We start from the raw sequence: 19,470 nt of genomic DNA on the forward strand, positions 1-19,470 counted from the left end.
ATTATTCTATGGAAAATTGTTTTTACTAAAAAATCTTAAATCTTAAAATTTAAAATAAAAATAATTTAAATAATATTTATTAAATTTAATATAATTAAAATTAATTAATAATAATTTTACAAATATAATTACTACTATGCTACAATCAAATTTATATGAAATATTTTTTTTATCTATTACAATATTTTATTTAGATATAAATTTGATTCAAATATTATCTAAAATCAATAGACATTTTAAATTTTGATTGGACAAAACAAGAATCGTCATCAGAATTTCTCTGTAACAAATAAATATTAATTCATAAGTTTTTGGAAAATAGATTTTAGAAGTCAAAATAAATACAAAAGTTGATATATTATAGGGTTATTTATTAAATATAAATATTGAATATATAATAAATATTGAATTTGCATTAAATAAAATAAAACAAAAGAGCATATGAGGTAATTCTATTTTTATCATACAACTATTTTGCTCTTAAATTTCTTATAAATTTTGTATGTTAAATTTTATATAAATAACCCTCAAAAATTTTTTTATATCAATATTTATATTTTTTTGATCTTTAAAATCAATCTTATGTGTTCCATGAATATATATCATATATATAATATCATGTATATATTCAAATAATGATACATGTCATTTATAAGCCTTCAAGTAAATTAATTTTTGCAATTGCTTGATAATATCCATTACTACTAATTGTATGACGTTGAGATAAATGAATTTGTTTCAATATAGTTTCTCCAAAAATTGTATTTTTATGAGCCTAAAATAAATTATAATTTCTTAATAACAATGTTTTAATATATTATAGTTCAATAAATAATTAAATAAGTAAATTAATATTTACTTTCATTATTTCTGTTGCATCAAAAGTTTTATATTTTTCATAATGATTTTCTTCTTCATTTAATTTAAATTTTGTATTCATAAGAGTCAAATGTAATTTAACTTTCTCTGTTTCTTTATATAATAAACCTAAATAAGAAATTATTTTTAATATTTTTAATATTATATTTTCAATAATTATTTATTAATATCTTATTAATATTATTTGTTATTGAAAAATCTTACCTATCCTATTATAATAATCTACAATTTCATCTACCATTTTTTCCAAAGCCTCATTGTCAATTAATTTTGCATATAAAACTCTAGTTTCACTAGGATCATCATTCATTATATCAGTTCCTTGTAAATATATAGGAATTTGTCCATATTTTTCAATTATAGGCCTAATTGTTATGAAAAAATTATTTATAAAATAATTTTGGTCAATATTTGATAATAAAAAATGTTGGTTATATCATGTCTTCTTACTTTACAATATGCTGATGACAATGATTCAAAGCTTCTATAGCTTGATTTTTTTCTGTATCATCAAGTAATGTTAATAATGCAATAGTAAGATGCAATTTGCTTGGTATTTGAAAAATCATTTCATCAATACCATTAGATTTTTTTCCAGAATTTTTCAGTACTTCATTTTTAAACATATTAAAATTCATTATTATATGACCTTCATTTAAAGGTATTGATAAAAAATGTGTAGATGGTATTTTTTTTCTACTTGCTTCCATTAATAAATTTATTCTACGACGTGCTGTCATTATTCCTTTACGATCAGTACCAATTATTACTATAAATAATATATTGATAATATGTATAATTGTATTGATAAAATTGTATTGTAAAAATTAAACTTTATATCTCAATTATTACTTCACAAAATCCAAAATAAATAAATACCAATATCTCCATCTTCACCTAATCTTGGAATTTGTATCGATGTTCTAGTTTCATTTTCTAATTTTTTACGTACTGCATGTTTAGATCCAATAATAAATGGAAAAAATGATCTAAAATATTATAATAATCATTAATATTGTATAATATATAATTTTTTTATAAAATATTTATATTAATACACATTTTATATACTTTGACACATGAAATGTGTGCTTAAATCTTGTCGACTCGTATGGTACAATTTCTATATCACATTCATCTTCAGAATCTTTATAATCTCCTTGATAATTGTCTTCAAAATAAGGAGAAATATTTTGAGCACTTGGCCGTTCGATATTTCCGAATAGTCTGTAACACCGACCATCTATCCAAATCAACTCAGGTTGTAGAATATTCATTGTACAAAAAATATTTTATTCTTATATTAACTGTAAAAAAAGTATCTTTTTTGTATTTAAAATAACATTATGATTTAAAATAAAATAAAAGATAAAATTTTTTACCATAACCGTTTCATATTATATATACAATTTGTGATTGGAGAGAAGATACTTCAAAGTTATGTGAATCTAATTGGTTGATTGTTTTTGTAGATCCAATACATTAAACCAAACTTAAATAGTTTATTGGCCCAAGTATCATTTGGTAGACTCAATACATTAAACCAAACTCAAATAGTTTATTGGCCCACATAAGATCATATATTGCGTATCAATAAGCAAATGAGTAGAATACTCTTTTTTGCTTTTGTCCCAATAGCCAACTTATAAGTCATAAGATACTATGCTATGTTTTGTACTATATAAGTACTATATAATAGGGACTAAAATCTCCCCAGTCATTAAATATATGGCAAAAGAAAAATTATAAAACCAAAAAAAAAAAAAATATTTCATCAGACATTAGCTGAAATTACAGCAAATGTTACGATGTCTGGTGATTCAATTCATTAAATGATATATATACTTACTTATATCATACTCAATGAATTGAAATATCGAGTGACACACAATATCACATAAATAAAATTTAGAATTAAGGTTGATTCATAATCATAGCATCGGAGTACTTGTTTTGCTAGTCAATAATTAAAGCCGCAACATCTGTCATGTAATTTAATTATTTACTTTTGATGATTAAGATTATAAGATATATGATAAAAACATATTTATAACATGTATTACAAATTATTTAAAATATTACTTTGACAATTTGAAATTTAACCGTTTTTTAAAAAATGGTTTTTTTTATATCGTTTTTTATAGTTTTTTTATATTATTAATCTTTACAATAATTGGTTCAGAACTAATGTTTTTTAATAATATAAAAGAATTATAAATAAAAATGATACAATATGTAATTTATAATTATATAAATTTTATAAAATTCTTTCAAATATATATTATAAAATATATTATAAAAATGTTTTTTTATCAACTATGAAAAACTATTTTCAAATCGACTTAAAACAAGAAATAAACATTTGTTAGAATTCGTAAATATTTTTAATATTGTAAATTACAAAAATAATGGAAATTTAAAAAAAAATAAAAATTTTTTTGAACAAGCAATATTTTCTTAAAAAAAAAATAATATAATTATTTATATTGTTTATGATGTTGATATATTGATATATATGTATATTGTAACAAATTATATAAATTGACAAATATTTATTTTTGTAATATGTCAATTTTTAAATAAATTTAAAAAAAAATAAATAAAAAATAGAAATAAAAAGAAAAATAGAAAGAATAAGTTATTTTTTTTGAAATTAAAAAAAAAATTGTTTTGAAGACAATAATTATATTGATTGAACTTTTTTGTTAAAATTTTTGTATTATTTTTATCTTGATGATTATATGTAAATTTTTAAATATATGGAAAATAAAATTGTAAATACAAAATTTATTATTTTTAATTTCATTTGTTTTTATACACGTTAAGAAGATAATAATTGCAACTTACTTTTATGAAACAGTTAAAATTCCTTTATAACTTGTAATTATTTACAATATTTATGATTTTTAATATTTATATTTCACAATAAAATGTTTATTATTTAATGTTCAGATTTGAAATTGATATAAAAAAAATTCAATATTTAATATAATGCAAAATGTACATTATAGCAGAACATAAAATGCATTTTTAAAAGATATAACATACATATTATTTCATACTAAATGAAAATATAAAGTTTATACATTGAATGTACGAAGTTAGAAATTTACTAATTTCTTAATGGCTAAATTACTAGAATGTTTATGAAGCATGTACAAATTGATCTATATTACAATAATAATAATTACAGATATATCTACATAGGCATTACTTAGATATATTTTTTAGTAGATATATTACAATATTCAAAATGAAGAATTCATATAATAAATAACTATTTCATGTCATAAGTTACAGAATTAATCTTCATCAGTACTTTTCTGATAAACTGCACCAAATTTACTCATATACTTACGTACAAAATCTTTAGCTTTATGTTTAACATTTTCATTACATTGTAATTCATCAACACTTTTACAATGTTTTAATTCTTTTGCAAGTACAAAATGTGTAAGCTAAAACAGAAAATTTTTATTAAATTTAGTTTTATTATAAATTTATTAAAAAAAATTCATAAATTTATCAATAAATTCTTAATTAAACAGTTTTCTTATATAAATGTACCTTTCTAGCTAAATGTTTAAAGTCTTCTGTATTTGTTATTCTACCTTGTTTACAATCATTTTTTCTATATGGATTCAAAAAATGTACCATGACATTTGCCATATTTATCCTAAAAGTATCTTTAATTTTTCTCTCTGACATTGTAGATAAATCGGATGTAGGTAATTGTATTTTATTTAAACTATGCCGTGAATGTGATTTAGATTTATTACTACGTCGATGTCTTCTTATTTTTTCAACTTGTTCTTTGAATTTGGCTCTTTCTTTTTGACGACGTAATTTTTCCTTTATTCCTTTGTGTGTTTTATGATCCATTCGATCTTCTTCTCGACGTGGCTATGAAATATAAAAAAAATAATAAATATAAAAATATATATTAATATATATTAAAAAATAAAAATATAATAAATAAATATAATCTCTATAACATACACTAATAATTCTTTCTTGAACTAAACCTTCCCTTCTTTTTTTGCCTTCTGAGAAAAGTCCTGAACTTCCAATTATATTATGAATAGCACTTTTTTTAGTTGCATTGTGCTTAGAACCATTTAATGATTTTTCTATTAAAGTGTTATTTAAGTTTAATTCCTCATTTTTAGAATCTTCATTATTATCTTCTTCAATTTCTTCATCATCTTCATTTGATGAAGTTGATTCTTCGCTAGATTCTGAAGTTGATGATGAATCTGGTTGAACTCCAATATGATCTGGAGGAGGAGGTAACCATTGTGATATTCGTTCTTTTACATGATAATAATATGTTCTGCCTCTAGTATCAGTTGCACTTTTCCATTTAGGTGGTAAATCTATAGGAGGTATTTCAGATTGTGGTTGTTTGAATGTTGCAGGAAATTGTTGATCTGATTGTTTTTCCATATGTTCGTAAAGAGATTCTGTTTGAAGTGTAACTGTTGTGCCACTAGGAACTAAATTATTTGAAAGTGACAATTGGCCTTCAGAATATTGTTGATGACAATGAGGCAATAAAGAATAAGCTGTTGTGGTTTGATTAAATACAGGTGTTTGACTTAATGTATACACTACTGGAGGAACTCCTGAAGGTATATTATTCGACATTCCAGATGATATTTCAGAAGAAATTGATGATTGTAAAACATGTGAACTTTGTGGTACTATTCCAGATTGAGTATGACCAGGTATTGTTTGTGGTCCACCTACATATACTGGAGTACATTGCTGATTTATTTCTCCATCTATAATAAAATTTTATACGAATTAATTACTTAATAAAGAAAAATAAAACAAAAAACAAAAAAAAAAAATAAAAATAAAAAATAGCAATTAAAGAAAAAAAAATTATAAGAAAAAATAAAATACTTAGTTTCTAAGTAATATAAGTGATTTTTAATATTTTTATATTTATTTTTAATATAGATAATATAGTTATTAGATAAATTATATTTTATTTTACAAAACCAGTAAAGATTTCATAAAATTGAAATTTTAGACTTACATCACTTGATAATTATGTAATTTAAATATAAAAATTTAATATAAAAATATAAAATTTAAATATATATATATATGAATTACAACCTTGTGTAGGATACTGTTGCCATTGTCCAATTGATGGATTATAAAAAACAGGATATCCTGTTTGTGGATCTACCATAGCTGTAGTATGAGGATCTATGCCTAATGCCAAACATCTAGTTTCATGATCTTGCCATGATTCTTGTTGTTGACGTCGTTGTCGTTCTTCTTCTTCTTTAGCTACTTTTAAAGCAAATAATTGTCTACGCTCATATTTCGTCATTCGTGGAATTGGAACTAAACTACTTCTTTCCTCTATTCTCTTATCTTTTGTTCGAATATGCTCGGATTCTGGAGATTCTCGCCCACGTCTTCTATCCCCACGTTTCTCAGGTTCGTTCCTTCCATATCTATGTCTATAAAATAAGAAATTTATTTATATTATATTTATTATATTATATTTATATTATATGTTTATTTTTGATTGTAAATCATTTATCAATTTATAAATAATTATAATCATATTATACCTATCATATGATGTTCCTCTTTTTTCTTCTTTTTCTAATTCTTCTCTGTATCCACGATCTTAGAAAAAATATAATACATTAATTTTTAAACTAAAAAATTTCTATTATATCATATATCATATATCATAATTATAATTCATTACCTGCTTCTCTTTCATGTTCTTTCATTTGTTCAATTCTCTCTTTTTTTGGTATACGAAAAACTTCTTTTAAATTTGACCATTCGGCTAAAAGACTCGAAGCTAATTCGGGAATGAGATTTTGATCTGCATTATCAGATTTTATTTCGGTAATTTCAATATTATTTTCTTGTTTATCTGTATCAATTAATTGATAGGAATTTCTTTTTTCATTATTATCATAATTAATTTGTAATTCATCATTATTTGATTTTAATTTTCCTTGATCATCATCTGGAGAATCTCCATTTAGAGAAAAATATAATCGTCTAGACCATTTTTCTACTACATTATAAATTTTACTATCCATTAACATTGTTTTATTAGGAATTGGAAGTGTATTTAAAGTTTTCAAAACTTCTAAACGAAATTGTTGTGCTTCGTCTGTATCATTTGTAGAAATATCCATAACATAACTCCAAATCAAACGTAAACCATGATAATCCAAAAATAATCTTCGACATGGCTGTTCACCACTTTGTATCAGACGTAGAAGACGTGTTCTGTGTTCTAATTCTCTGCTACGTACCATTAATCTACTTAATGTTAATGTGTGAGCTCTATTTTTTAAACCACCCGAACATAATTTATCTATTTCTTCCTCCAACTAAAATAATATTAAGTAAATTAAGTAAATTAAATAAATATAATAGTTGAAAAAATATTCTGCAGAAACAAAAAATGAATAAATTACTCACATCTTCATCTTCCATATAATCAGCTTGTTTCTTTTCACCTTTTTTCTTTTTCATATCTTTCTCACGTTTTTCTTTCTTTTCAATTTTTTCTTTTTCTTCCTCGGGCGTTTCACCAATCCAACCACGACAATTGGGTGCTTCACAAAAACATTTCTGTGCTTCTTTACTAATATTGCAATAAAATTTAGCACAAGTAATATACTTTTATTAAATATATTAAGATAATATTAACATACATACCCATAACGTTGAAAATGATAATCAAATGTAATTTCTTCACCAGCAGCTATAAATTTTTTGTTAAAAAAGCCAATTCTCAATTCACCATTCACTGTCCACTATACAGATTTCAATTATAAAAATAAAACTCTATATATATATTTTTATTTTTATTAATAATACTTACTTTTTGTGTTTCAGAATTAGGATCACAACTATGATTTATAAATCGAGAAACATTTCCTTTCATAGTGGCATCAATAATTTGATCAGATTTTAATGCCATAAAATAATAATGTTTATTTTTATCTTTTGAATATTCTTTTGCTCTACGTCGAAAATCTTTAGGATCAACTACTTCACCTACATACTCCATTATAAATTCTCCTCTAGTATTTAGAAAAATAAAATTCATTAAAAAATATTTATTGCAAATATCTTCATTGTATTTAATTTAGTTAAATTAACTTACGCTAAAAGGTCGACCATAGCTCGTAGACCAAATCCTTTCTTTTCTGTTCTAAATACTTCACATTTTGCATATTCACAATTTTGAAATCTTTTATTTGTGCAACGATCACCTACTACACATCGAGGTCCACTAAAGAATATATAAAATATTATAATATTATTTTTTAATTAATATTTTATATTTAATTTAAATATATTAATATGATGACTAATATGATATAATATGATATGATATATTAATATGATATATAATATATACCATTCTATCATAAGAAGTCTATTTAAACAATCTTCACCACAACCTAATTCTCCTCTTTCAATTTCTTCTTCTGTTAAAAAACAATCGCATACCATTCTTTTTGTTTCCTTATTTGTATATCTAAAAGAATTGTTAGTGTATTTATCATATTTTCATAACCATAAGTTTATTTACATACCTTTCTGTCAAATATAAATTTTCACGTAAATTTTCAAACTGACTTAGCCTTTCTTCCATTTCTCTGTCTTCTATCTCAGAAACCATAGGTAATGAAATTCTTGCACCAACTGTTTTTGGAATTTGCACAATATTATTATTATTAGTTGATACTGGTATTTCCTTTGTTTGTTCTATATCTATATTAGATTGAAAATTTGCAACTAATGCAGTTCCAGATATAGATTCTGAAGAATTAATATCTGCTAAAACTCCAGTTGAAGATTTAAGCGTTGAACATGATCCAAATTCAGATATATTTGCAGTTATGGTTCCAAATATAGATCCTACTGTTGATGTAGATGCAACTCCTGTATTTGATCCACCCATTTCAAGTTCACTAGATCTTCGCCAACGAGACTTTACTTTAACAGGTTTACAGGAATCTGAATCATAGCCTGTAGCATTACAAGTTGTTGTTAATAATGAGAGGGATTCAAATGTATTCGTTGTCTTATTGATGTTTGCTTCTTTGTCTGATTGTAATTCAGATGGATTATCTATTTTCATTTCTTGAGCAATTGAAACAATATTATTGACTATTTTTTCTCGTTCTTGCTGAACATTTGTTTTTGAAATATCTGTATTAGGTTTTGTAACTAAACCCCGTCCACGGGATCTACAAAATAAGATCTATATTTAGAAAAATTTTTATAATGAATTATATGTTCTTTAAATATTCAATAAAAATTTTATTAAAATATTTTATTTAATATGTACATTTGAATTTAATGCTTATATTCACATTTACATTATATATATATATACATTATATATATATATTATATATATATATATATATATATATATATATATATATATATGTTATAAGTAATGAAAATCATAGATTCAAAAAATATTTGAAATTATTTAAGCAAACTTTATCTTATTATTAATAAAATTTATATATATGAATTTATATGAATATATAATGAAATTTAAGCTATAATTTAAAGAAATTATAATATTTTCATAATTATTAAAAATTATCATATTAAAAAATTTTAAATTTATCATATTAAAAATTTTTGAAGTTACATATATATATCAATGATGAACAAGTTTAATTTCATTAAAAAAAATATTCTTTTTGTTTATTCATATATATATATTAAAATATATACCTTTGTTTCATTAAACCAATTGATCTAATTCTACTACTTCTCCTTACACCAGAATTATTTGATCCACTTTCTGAACCTGTTGTATCAGTACTACCACTTCTACTTCTAAACTCAATTTTTTTATCGATATCATTTGCGTTATTATTACATTTTGAATCAAATTCTGTCAATTTACAGTTATTGATAGATAACATTGTATCATTACTATTATCACTGCTACTAGATAGTTTTGTATCTTCCCCATCAATTTTATTATCTATTTCACTGTCACCATACAATTCCTCAACTTGTTGCAAATTTATTGTTTTCCGTTGATTTCCATTCTTTTTATCTAATGAAATTTTTGATTTTAATAAATGTTGATTTGTATATTCCACTTTATCATTACAGGAATCAGATTTATTTAATTCTGTAACATTTTTATCCATATTATCAATCAACAAAGAGTTATTTGATTGATGCAATTGTTCCATTTTATCCAATATTGAAGAACTATAGTCCGCGATTGATTAAACGCAATAATATTTTTTCAATATTACTTTAAACTCAACCTCAAATTAATATATTCTATTTTTCTACAATAATAGATTCTATTTAATAATTATTATACACATTTATTTTGGATGATTACTTATTTGGTATAAAAATATTCATGTTTTATAGAAAAAGATACGAATGTTCTTGCGTCACTTGAATAAACGCATAGTAAATAAAACAAAAAAAAACAATATTTTCATAACAAAGATGTTTTATTAATACTTTGTATGTCCACCATTTTTGTTTATAACTTGAAAGATACGATTTAGTATTGATTTATATAGTGTGTCTAGATAAGATTGTGGTGATCCTTTTTTCCACTTGGTCTCTATAGTATTTACAAGATCTTCCTGGTGAGAAAATTGACGATTATTCATGTAAACTTGTCTTGATAGATATCCCCAAACATTTTCAATAATATTCAATTTCGGTAATAATACCGGCCAATTTATATGGTTTATTTCTTGTTTCTTATGGCAATTCTTAATTAATTTGATTGCATATATGTCCACATTATCGTATTGAAATATCCAATTGTTGTACTTCATCACGTTAAAAATGTTTATCTTTGCTAAATTTAATATTTCTGTTACTAATACCGACAGAGATTAGCGATTTTGTTTCTTAAAATAATCATAGGTGGCATTCAAATATAATTATTTTATATTTTTCACCACATCATGATGCTAATGAATTTTTTTTCTTCTTTTTGTTATTCGAGTTAATCGAGTTGTTAATAAAGTTCTTATTATAAAAAACACAAAGGATATGTGATATATATTTAAATGATAATGTTATATCTTGAGTCGAGTTTATCTCTTATCATTGAATATTGATTATTTAGAGTATCGATGGTACAAGATTTAGACTGATGCTCTCTTTAGTAACTTTACTAGTTATTCTTATTAAAATAATTATATTCCCTAGTTATATGTTATTAAACGAATATGTTTCTATTATAAAATAAAATGATAAATAAGATATAAAGATATCCTTAAAAAATCCTGTGTTAATTTAAAATTTATTAAATAAATTATTTTATTACATTTATAATTTATTATATTATGAAATATAATATTTATTGTAATTATCAAATTTAAAATATTACTAGTAATATGATGATATTGTATATGAACATATATATATTGTTATATGTGTTATATATTATTATATAATGTTTAATGCTCTTTGAAATGCAATATTTTATTAATAATTTTGAAATTTTTTTCAATTCAAAATTCTATAGAAAAATATTCTATTAGATTCTAATTAAAATGATTAAATATTTTATAATTTTTATTGATTTAAATTTAATTATCTAGATGTTGATCTTGAAATTTCTAGCGATCTAAATGAACAGTTATAAAATCTCTAGTAATGTTATGTTGATTGGTTGAATATAAGAATGGCCGTTCCTATAATTTTAAATTTGAGTTAAGAAATATTTTATTTTAGATTTACTTGGATAATAAATAATTTTATTTGAATAAAATATGTCCATTAATGTTACTGTTAATGGAAATCGTTTAAATATACATAGAGGAAGAATGGTATTATCTGATTTAGATCAAATTAAGAAAAATGAACGAGATCGACGGCGAAGGTTACGTTTGGAACAGGTACACATATTATATAAAATTAAAAATATTTAAAAAATGACGAAAATATGATATAATAAAAATAAAGTATAAAGAAATAAGTTGTAATAAATAATTATAATAAATATAAATATAAAATATTATGTATATAAAATGTAAAAAATGACATTGTAGTAATTATTTTATTGCGTTAAAAGTAGATAAAGTATTAATGCTGTTGATATCAAGATTAATAGTAAAAAGATCAGAAGAATCACTTAAGGAATTTATATAGGTACGACAACAATCAAAAGAAATATCAGATAGACTTTTAAAACGTACAAAATACATAGCTAAGGAAGAACTTAAAAAGCTCGAAAACAATGACAAATTAAGTTTGAAGCAAATATATAATGGAAAAATCATGGAAGTTCAACAAAAATATCTAGAAGACATGGCAGATATTGGTCAAGCACATATATCTGCTGCATTAGAACCTGATTATGATGCATTAATTAAAGAAAAACAAAGGAAAAATAAAATAGCAGCATTAAAGAGAGGAAAAGAAGCAAGGAAGCAAATTAAAAATACTCAACAGGTAAATTATTAATGTTAATATTTTATAATATTATAGAAAATGATTACAAATATTCATATGCTATGTTAGAATAAAATTTATGAAAAATTAAGTAAAATCTGTATCAGAAGGAGACTATGCAACAGCAACACCATGAACGATTACAACATGTAAGAGAGGTAGAAAATCTCAGATCTAAAATGATAGCAAACATTTGTAAAAAAACAGAGTCTGAAGAAGATACTGTATGTGTTACTATTCAGAATAAATCTGATGAAGAAAGTAAACAGCAGAAACTTGCTCAAAAAAAGACAAAAAAATTATTTTCTAAAAAATTACCTGAGAAAGTTGCAGAAACTCATATAAAAGTATATATTTTTATATATTAATAATAAATCTATAGATACAAATATTTATATATTTTAAAATATTTTTATAGATTGTAGGAAATGATTTTAAAACACAAAATTCTCCAATTTTCAAGTCAAAAATAACATCAGAAATAATTTCAGAAAATGATTCTTTAGTTCTAGAACAACAATCTACTCTTAATTCGATTACAGAATTATCATCTAAACAAACTGCACATGTGATTGAATCTGATAAAAATTTTGAGAAAGAAAACATTCTGACAAAAGTAGATAAAACAAGGTATGTATCATAATATTAAATTTAATAAAAAAAGCTATTAATAAATATTTTGGATATTGAAGATATAATCCGGATGATTACATACAAACAACTTCGGAGTCTATTACTAGTGACAGTTCCAGTTCATTTAGTGATGATTCATCATATTTTTCTGATAGTGGTGAACAAAATATAAATAAAGAAATAAAAACAACAAAATATATAAAATGTCCAGCTAGTGATAAAGTACAATTATATGATCATAATAAACGTTATAATAATGTATATGATCAACCAGTTGGTGTAGTTGAAAAAATATCTACATGGAATGAGGTTTGTAGAAATAATTTAATGTAGCAAATAAATAATTCAAATGATAATTCTAATTCATATGATTTATTCTATGATAAAGTAATATTTTAGGCATTTATAAAAGAATAAAAAAAAATTTCTTAAAAAAAGAAAATTTTTTTAAAATTTTACTTAATAATCAAAAATAAAAAATAATATAAATTAATAATAAAATTGAAATTATATTACAAACATTTTTAAATATTAAATATAAAATTTTTAAATATTAAAAGTTCATTAATATATATTAAATTTATATTTCCAGCCAAGTGCAATGGATTTGGCTCAAGAAATAGAACAAGCACAAACTGTTCAGCAAAATTTATTAGAAAATCGTAAACATAATGCGAAAAAACGCGGAGAAGATGCAGCATTAAGAGAAAAAATACGTCGGGATTATCAGATTCTTATGCAAAATCTAGATCAACTTGCAGGTGAAGAACGTAAATTAAAAGCTAGTCAAATCGAACATTATCCGGTATTTATTTTATTTGTACTTTTTAATTTGACCATAAATTTGTCATATATATTTTTTATAATTTCCTTTATATTATTTTTATTTAGAAAAATGTATATATACAAGAAGAACGAAGAAAACTTTTAAGAAATCAACATAAAAAGAATCTAAATCGTGCATTAAAAACATTATTAAGTGAAGAATCTTTAAATGAAGAACAATGTATATCACATCCTATAGAAAGACAAATTACACTTACACCAAAAAAATATGATAAAAATATAGATGATTATATTGATTGGAAAGAGTCTTGTTGCTTTAATCAACGTACAAAAACTAGCAAAATTTTACAAAATAAATGTAAAGAGAATGAAACTTCGCGTGAAGAACAAATATTAGATATGTTAAAAAAAGTTGAAAAACAAAAACGATTATTATTACAAGAATTTGGAGCAAATTTACCAAACGATATTTTTAATGCGTCTATAAAAAGTTTGTTCGAAAAAGATAAATCAGTTCAGACGCAATTACCTGTTCAAGATGTATGTATTCAAAAATCTTTATCGCCAGAAATCAAAGTAATAAATGCATCTCATGATGAAGACATTAAAGATAAAACTGAAGAAAAAAAAGACTTATCTGTGAAAAAAGTAGAAATTGCTGTACAAACTATAACAGTAGATAAAGATAGTATAGCTCAAGATAAAAGTACACAAGTACAATTAATATCACAAAAAGAAAATGAATCTGTTTTTGTTAATGATGAAATTAAAACAATTACAAAACATTATCCAATTGAACCACGAATTACAATTATTAGACATGAAATGGATAGTAATAATTCAACAAGTTCTGAGACAATAAATGCAATTACTGATGTTGATGAAAGTAATAATCAAAGTCCGGAAATATTGAAAAAAAAAAAATATAATACAAAGATATTAAAGCAAACTCCACCAAAAATGTTTCACAAATCATGCTCAACTCGTACAAGTAAAACTTCGTCTCCTGTAAAGAAATATTCAAAATTTTTGTCAAGATCACAGTATAGTAGTCAAAAAAAAAGTTTATGTACAGAAGACATGCCTAGTAAAAAAATTAAAATGTATGTAGATAAAAATGGATTTAATATTAAAGTAAAGCCACCTCAAATTACAGACATTACTGTAGATGTAAATTCGCAAAGTACTCAAGTTTATTCAACAAAATCTAAAGAAGAAGCTATAAGTAAACAACAATGGGTTCAATCCACATCGAAAAGAATTAAAATGAAAGATATTTCGGATACATCAACATCTTTTGCTAGTCTACCATCAGTAAAACCCAAAGAAATATTCGAAGCTTTACATAATAATATCTCTATTCTTGAAATGTTAGATTCTTCAGCAAACGAAAGTATAAGACGTTTAAGAAAAGATATTAGTCCAGTATCAACACCAGATACCCCATCACCTCGTACTATGATGATGCCTTCAAATATACCTCACTTAGATAGAATTAAAAAATTACTTAGATATTCGTCTACAGATTCTCAAACGAATGATAATGATATATTATTTTCTAAAAACGATAATTCAACATCAATAGATTCATCTGAATATCAGCAAAATGATTGTTTACCATCATCAAAAAATAATGATATAGATTTGAAAATTCCAATTTCACTAGGATTTTGTTTATGTGATAATCTAGAATGTAAACAAACGCACGCTAAATTCGATGAAATTCGTAATTATGCATTAAAAAATTGCCCTCAAATACTACAAAAGTACGAAGATCTTCAAACTACATGTGCAGAAAGAATAATTTCTTTAACGAATCTTATTGAAAAAGTTCGAAATGAGCAAAAAGGTATATTATTTTCATTGATTATTAATAATTAAGGAGTATCAGAAAATTTATTATTAAAATTTTATTAAAATTTTTTCTTTGGATTGATTAAGACAATTTTTTAAAAAAATATAAAATTTCTGAAATTTTATGTATGCAAATATGTTAAGATCTTTTTTAAATTAATGGAATTTTGAAGTTTCAAAAAGTTTTCGAAATTATATTATTTATATTATTAAATTAGTAGTAGGAAAAATAAAGATTTTTTTCTTTAATAAATTTTATATTTCAATAATAATTCATCATTTTTTAATTAAAAATTGATTTTTAGATTTTTAAATAAAATATAAAGAAATAATTATATGATTTTTGTTATGAATTTGTTAGGTATGGAACTTTTTTCTTTAATTGATCCAAGTGATGAAACGAGTTTAATGCAATTACCTGATCCTCAACCAATGACTAATGATTTACAAAATGTACATAGACTTGTAGAAAATATAGAAGCAATTCATGATCAACTTGTAAAAACACTGATTGAATCTCAAAAGATCATTAAAAGTAAGATTATCAAAGAGGAAATTGATCAAATAAAAGAAACAGAAATAGTAACTTCAAAATGTGATGATAATGCAAAAGATAAAAAAGAACTAGAAGAAATCAAAATTAAGCCAAAAATTCTAAGTGATGAAAGAGTGAACATTCAATTGAATAGATTTAAAATACAAAAATCAACATTCCAAGCATCAACATCGACACCAAAACATAACACTTGGCTTACACCAAAACAATATGAAGAAGAAATGATAGAAAAATTATCAAAAGAAATTTTAGAACAAAGCAAAGGATTCAATGATAATGTAATATCGCCGAAAGAAATTTATGATTCAGCTATGAAATTCAATTCTATTCAAACTTCAACAGATAATAATGAGTTTAAAAATGATACACAAAAAAATCATACAACTATAAGAAAACATTTTAATAAAGAGGTAATTTAATTTACATTCATATTTTTTTTCATAATGAACCACATTCTATGCATTATTATAATATTATATTTCGTTAGATATCTCTATATATAAATATTTATTTTATTATATATTACCAATATACTATTCTAGGTAAAAAATATTAAAGAATTTATACCATTATGTAATGATATTCCAAAAACATTAAAAACTACAGATAATATGCATATTAATGGAAGAAGTAAACCACCAGTGAGTTTGCTTAGTGGACCATATAGGTAAAATTTAATAGCATTTTATTTTATATATTTTCTTTATATAATTTAATTATATTTAATAATGTAAATTATATATAATTTTATATTATAATAAAATCACATTACAGAACTGAAATTGAATCATCTGGACATGAATTATCAACAATAATTGAATTTGATACACCAGATACTGTAAATAAAAGCCAAAACAATATCAGAAGTCCATTGTCAGCGAAAAAGATTGCAGAAACTCAAATAACAAAATCTACTGCTATAGTAAAGCCATCGGAACACATTAATACATCGCTTAATTTAGATAATCAACATTCAGAAAAGTTGCGTAATTCTTCTATTAAAAAACTATCTTCAATAGTATTTACACAAAATGTAAAAGAAGCTTCAATATTTCTTGATTCACCTAAATCGTCTAAAAATATAGGAAACCAAAATTTAATGGAAAATAAAAACAAAGAACAAAAAGATATTATTCAGGAGAATGATAAAAAGTTCCAATGTGATACAGTAAAACAAGGATCATTGCAAGCAGAAGAATTGCAGCCTTTTCATTCTAATAGTAATGACCTAAATAAAGAATGTAAAGATAATAAAAACAAAATAACGTCTACAAGTTCAAATAGTTTTTCTGAATTATCAGGAGTTTCGCATATAGCAAGTACCCCTTCTTCTACTATATTAAAATATGCATCATCTCCAGAAGAAATGGAAATTGCTCTTAAAAAACTTGGTCTAGGTTGGGCGATTACAACATTAAAAAAAACACGAGAAGCGAGTGCTTTAAGTTCATCATCCAATTCTGACGTAACTCCGATAAATACTGCCAAAAGAATCATATCACCTGTTAAAAAGCAATTTGAATGTAATTACGGATTACCAGATTTCAGTGACATGTCTTCAATATCTATTAAAGAAGCTAGTAAAAGTACAGAGAAAGCAGTTCTTCTAAAAGGTAGAACTTCTACACCAAAATTACAAAATTCGAATTCTAATAGTGAAGGAACGAATACAAGTAATACAAATATTTCTGAAAATTTTCAAGAACCTGATGATGGTTTGATAATTCCTAATATATCACTTACAAAAACGAAATCTAATATTAAAAAATTGGAAAATCTATGATATATTTTTATATTATTATTTAAACAATTTTTTATAAATACTTAAAAATATATAAAATAAATCAACAAAAAATTATTTTAAATAAACAATTAGTATTTTTATTATTAAATGAATTCGAAAATTTAAATATTTATTATTTGTACATGTTATTAATATTCATTACTATTTTAATATTGAGTGCCACATAAGTTTTGTAAATTTGTTTGTTGTGTCAAAATATTAATAAGGAAAAAATTAAAATTCAATAGACAGAAAATTTTCAATTAAAATTCCAAACTTAATTATTGCTATTACAAAAAATTAAAAATTTATCTAAATCAAATTTAGTTTTTAAGATATTATTGTTTTTGCAAGCTTTATTTACATTAAAATTTATTTACATTAAAATAATAAATATATAAATATATTATATAAAATATTTTCTAATTTTTTTTCAATTCGGATCTTGTATCTATTTTTTATATATAAGATTTCCAGTTTAAACAATTCAAAGAAATTGATGGAAAATAATCTTCATTGATAGTTCGGAATTTGTGTCAAATTATCTGATTTATCATTAGATATTGAAGGAAGATTCTGAATTCAAGAAATATCATAAAAAAAGAAATTTGTATAAAACAGAATATTTTAATACCTTAACATTTTTTGTAGATTATAGTTCTAGATTATAATAAAAATACTTTTGGCAATCCAAAGTTTCATTTGCTTCATATCGAGCAAAGCGATTCAATGTTCCATTAGCATCAATTTATGCTGAAATATAATTTTTCTTTAATGATTACATATATTACAATATATAATAATATATTGTTATATTATAATTTTATATAATTTTATTATAAAATATATTAATAATATATATTATTATATATATTATAATATATTAATAATATAATAAAATTATATTATAATCAAATCCAATTTAAGTTGAATTATTAAATTAAATCAAACTTAAAGTGAATTATAATATACATCAAATTATATTTTGCATGTTAAATCATCAAAACAATAAATAAAATATACTACATTGAATTTGAGCTAATCTGCTTAAACATTAAAAAGAATTTGATATATTGTATATTTTCTTATATATTGTATATCATTTTATTTGTTAACAAAATACATTATTAATTATAATTATTTTTTTATATTATTTATTTTGTTCTTGAAATTATAATAATGCAGTAGTATTCATAATTTGGCATTACTGAAAATGAACACCGAAATATTGGATTATCAAAATTATCAAAATTCTACTGTACACACACGCGTGCGCGCGCATGCACGCACACACAATTACTTATTATATAGAAAAATAGTAGTAACAAAATAAAATATACATTTATAAATACGCTTTAAGAATTATTTTTTAATAAATATCTGTCGATATTCATATATATTTTTTACGTAATATAAAATTTAGATTATGAAAATAAATAAATATTATATTTTTATGTTATTCTAGTTTAAGAAAACTAAGTAACAATAGTTTATTTTTAATAAATTT

The 19,470-nt window shown here is 22.6% G+C and overlaps 3 protein-coding genes across 12 annotated transcripts; 1 reads left to right on the forward strand and 2 right to left on the reverse strand.

Moving 5' to 3' along the window:
* Window positions 1-48: 48 nt before the first annotated feature.
* On the reverse strand, window positions 49-2,795 carry LOC100863648 (activating signal cointegrator 1 complex subunit 1). The gene is made up of 7 exons (XM_003693314.4): window positions 2,262-2,795; window positions 1,951-2,186; window positions 1,759-1,868; window positions 1,330-1,648; window positions 1,084-1,244; window positions 860-987; window positions 49-775 (listed from the first exon to the last, which is right to left on the reverse strand). Exons 2-7 carry the CDS (start codon window positions 2,154-2,156, stop codon window positions 650-652), a joined length of 1,050 nt encoding a protein of 349 aa, XP_003693362.1. The 5' UTR covers window positions 2,157-2,186; window positions 2,262-2,795; the 3' UTR covers window positions 49-649.
* Set2 (SET domain containing 2) lies at window positions 2,701-10,482 on the reverse strand. 2 transcript variants are annotated; one of them, XM_086906316.1, is made up of 14 exons: window positions 9,640-10,482; window positions 8,478-9,134; window positions 8,300-8,419; window positions 8,042-8,170; window positions 7,757-7,958; window positions 7,591-7,688; window positions 7,351-7,516; window positions 6,617-7,259; window positions 6,474-6,531; window positions 6,007-6,359; window positions 4,879-5,663; window positions 4,447-4,782; window positions 4,238-4,337; window positions 2,701-2,861 (listed from the first exon to the last, which is right to left on the reverse strand). In XM_086906316.1, exons 1-14 carry the CDS (start codon window positions 10,110-10,112, stop codon window positions 2,836-2,838), a joined length of 4,146 nt encoding a protein of 1,381 aa, XP_086762442.1. In that variant the 5' UTR covers window positions 10,113-10,482; the 3' UTR covers window positions 2,701-2,835. The 2 variants fall into 2 exon arrangements, with proteins under 2 accessions (XP_086762442.1, XP_012341488.1); XM_012486034.3 differs by lacking the exon at window positions 2,701-2,861 and having other exon boundaries at window positions 3,652-4,337.
* Window positions 10,483-11,558: 1,076 nt separating this feature from the next.
* On the forward strand, window positions 11,559-18,049 carry LOC100863526 (uncharacterized). 9 transcript variants are annotated; one of them, XM_086906385.1, is made up of 11 exons: window positions 11,561-11,795; window positions 12,049-12,351; window positions 12,459-12,698; window positions 12,770-12,981; window positions 13,044-13,293; window positions 13,577-13,789; window positions 13,876-15,619; window positions 15,986-16,590; window positions 16,723-16,847; window positions 16,955-17,161; window positions 17,266-18,049. In XM_086906385.1, the coding sequence occupies exons 1-11, from the start codon at window positions 11,670-11,672 to the stop codon at window positions 17,288-17,290; spliced, it is 4,050 nt and encodes a 1,349-aa protein (XP_086762511.1). In that variant the 5' UTR covers window positions 11,561-11,669; the 3' UTR covers window positions 17,291-18,049. The 9 variants fall into 9 exon arrangements, with proteins under 9 accessions (XP_086762508.1, XP_086762511.1, XP_003693361.4 ...); XM_086906382.1 differs by having other exon boundaries at window positions 11,559-11,795; window positions 11,975-12,351; window positions 12,421-12,698; window positions 16,955-18,049; XM_003693313.4 differs by having other exon boundaries at window positions 16,955-18,049.
* Window positions 18,050-19,470: the final 1,421 nt, after the last annotated feature.

Source organism: Apis florea, unplaced genomic scaffold (assembly GCF_048593485.1).
Source record: "Apis florea isolate Af1SG1 unplaced genomic scaffold, ASM4859348v1 contig_2492_pilon, whole genome shotgun sequence".
NCBI lineage: Eukaryota > Metazoa > Arthropoda > Insecta > Hymenoptera > Apidae > Apis > Apis florea.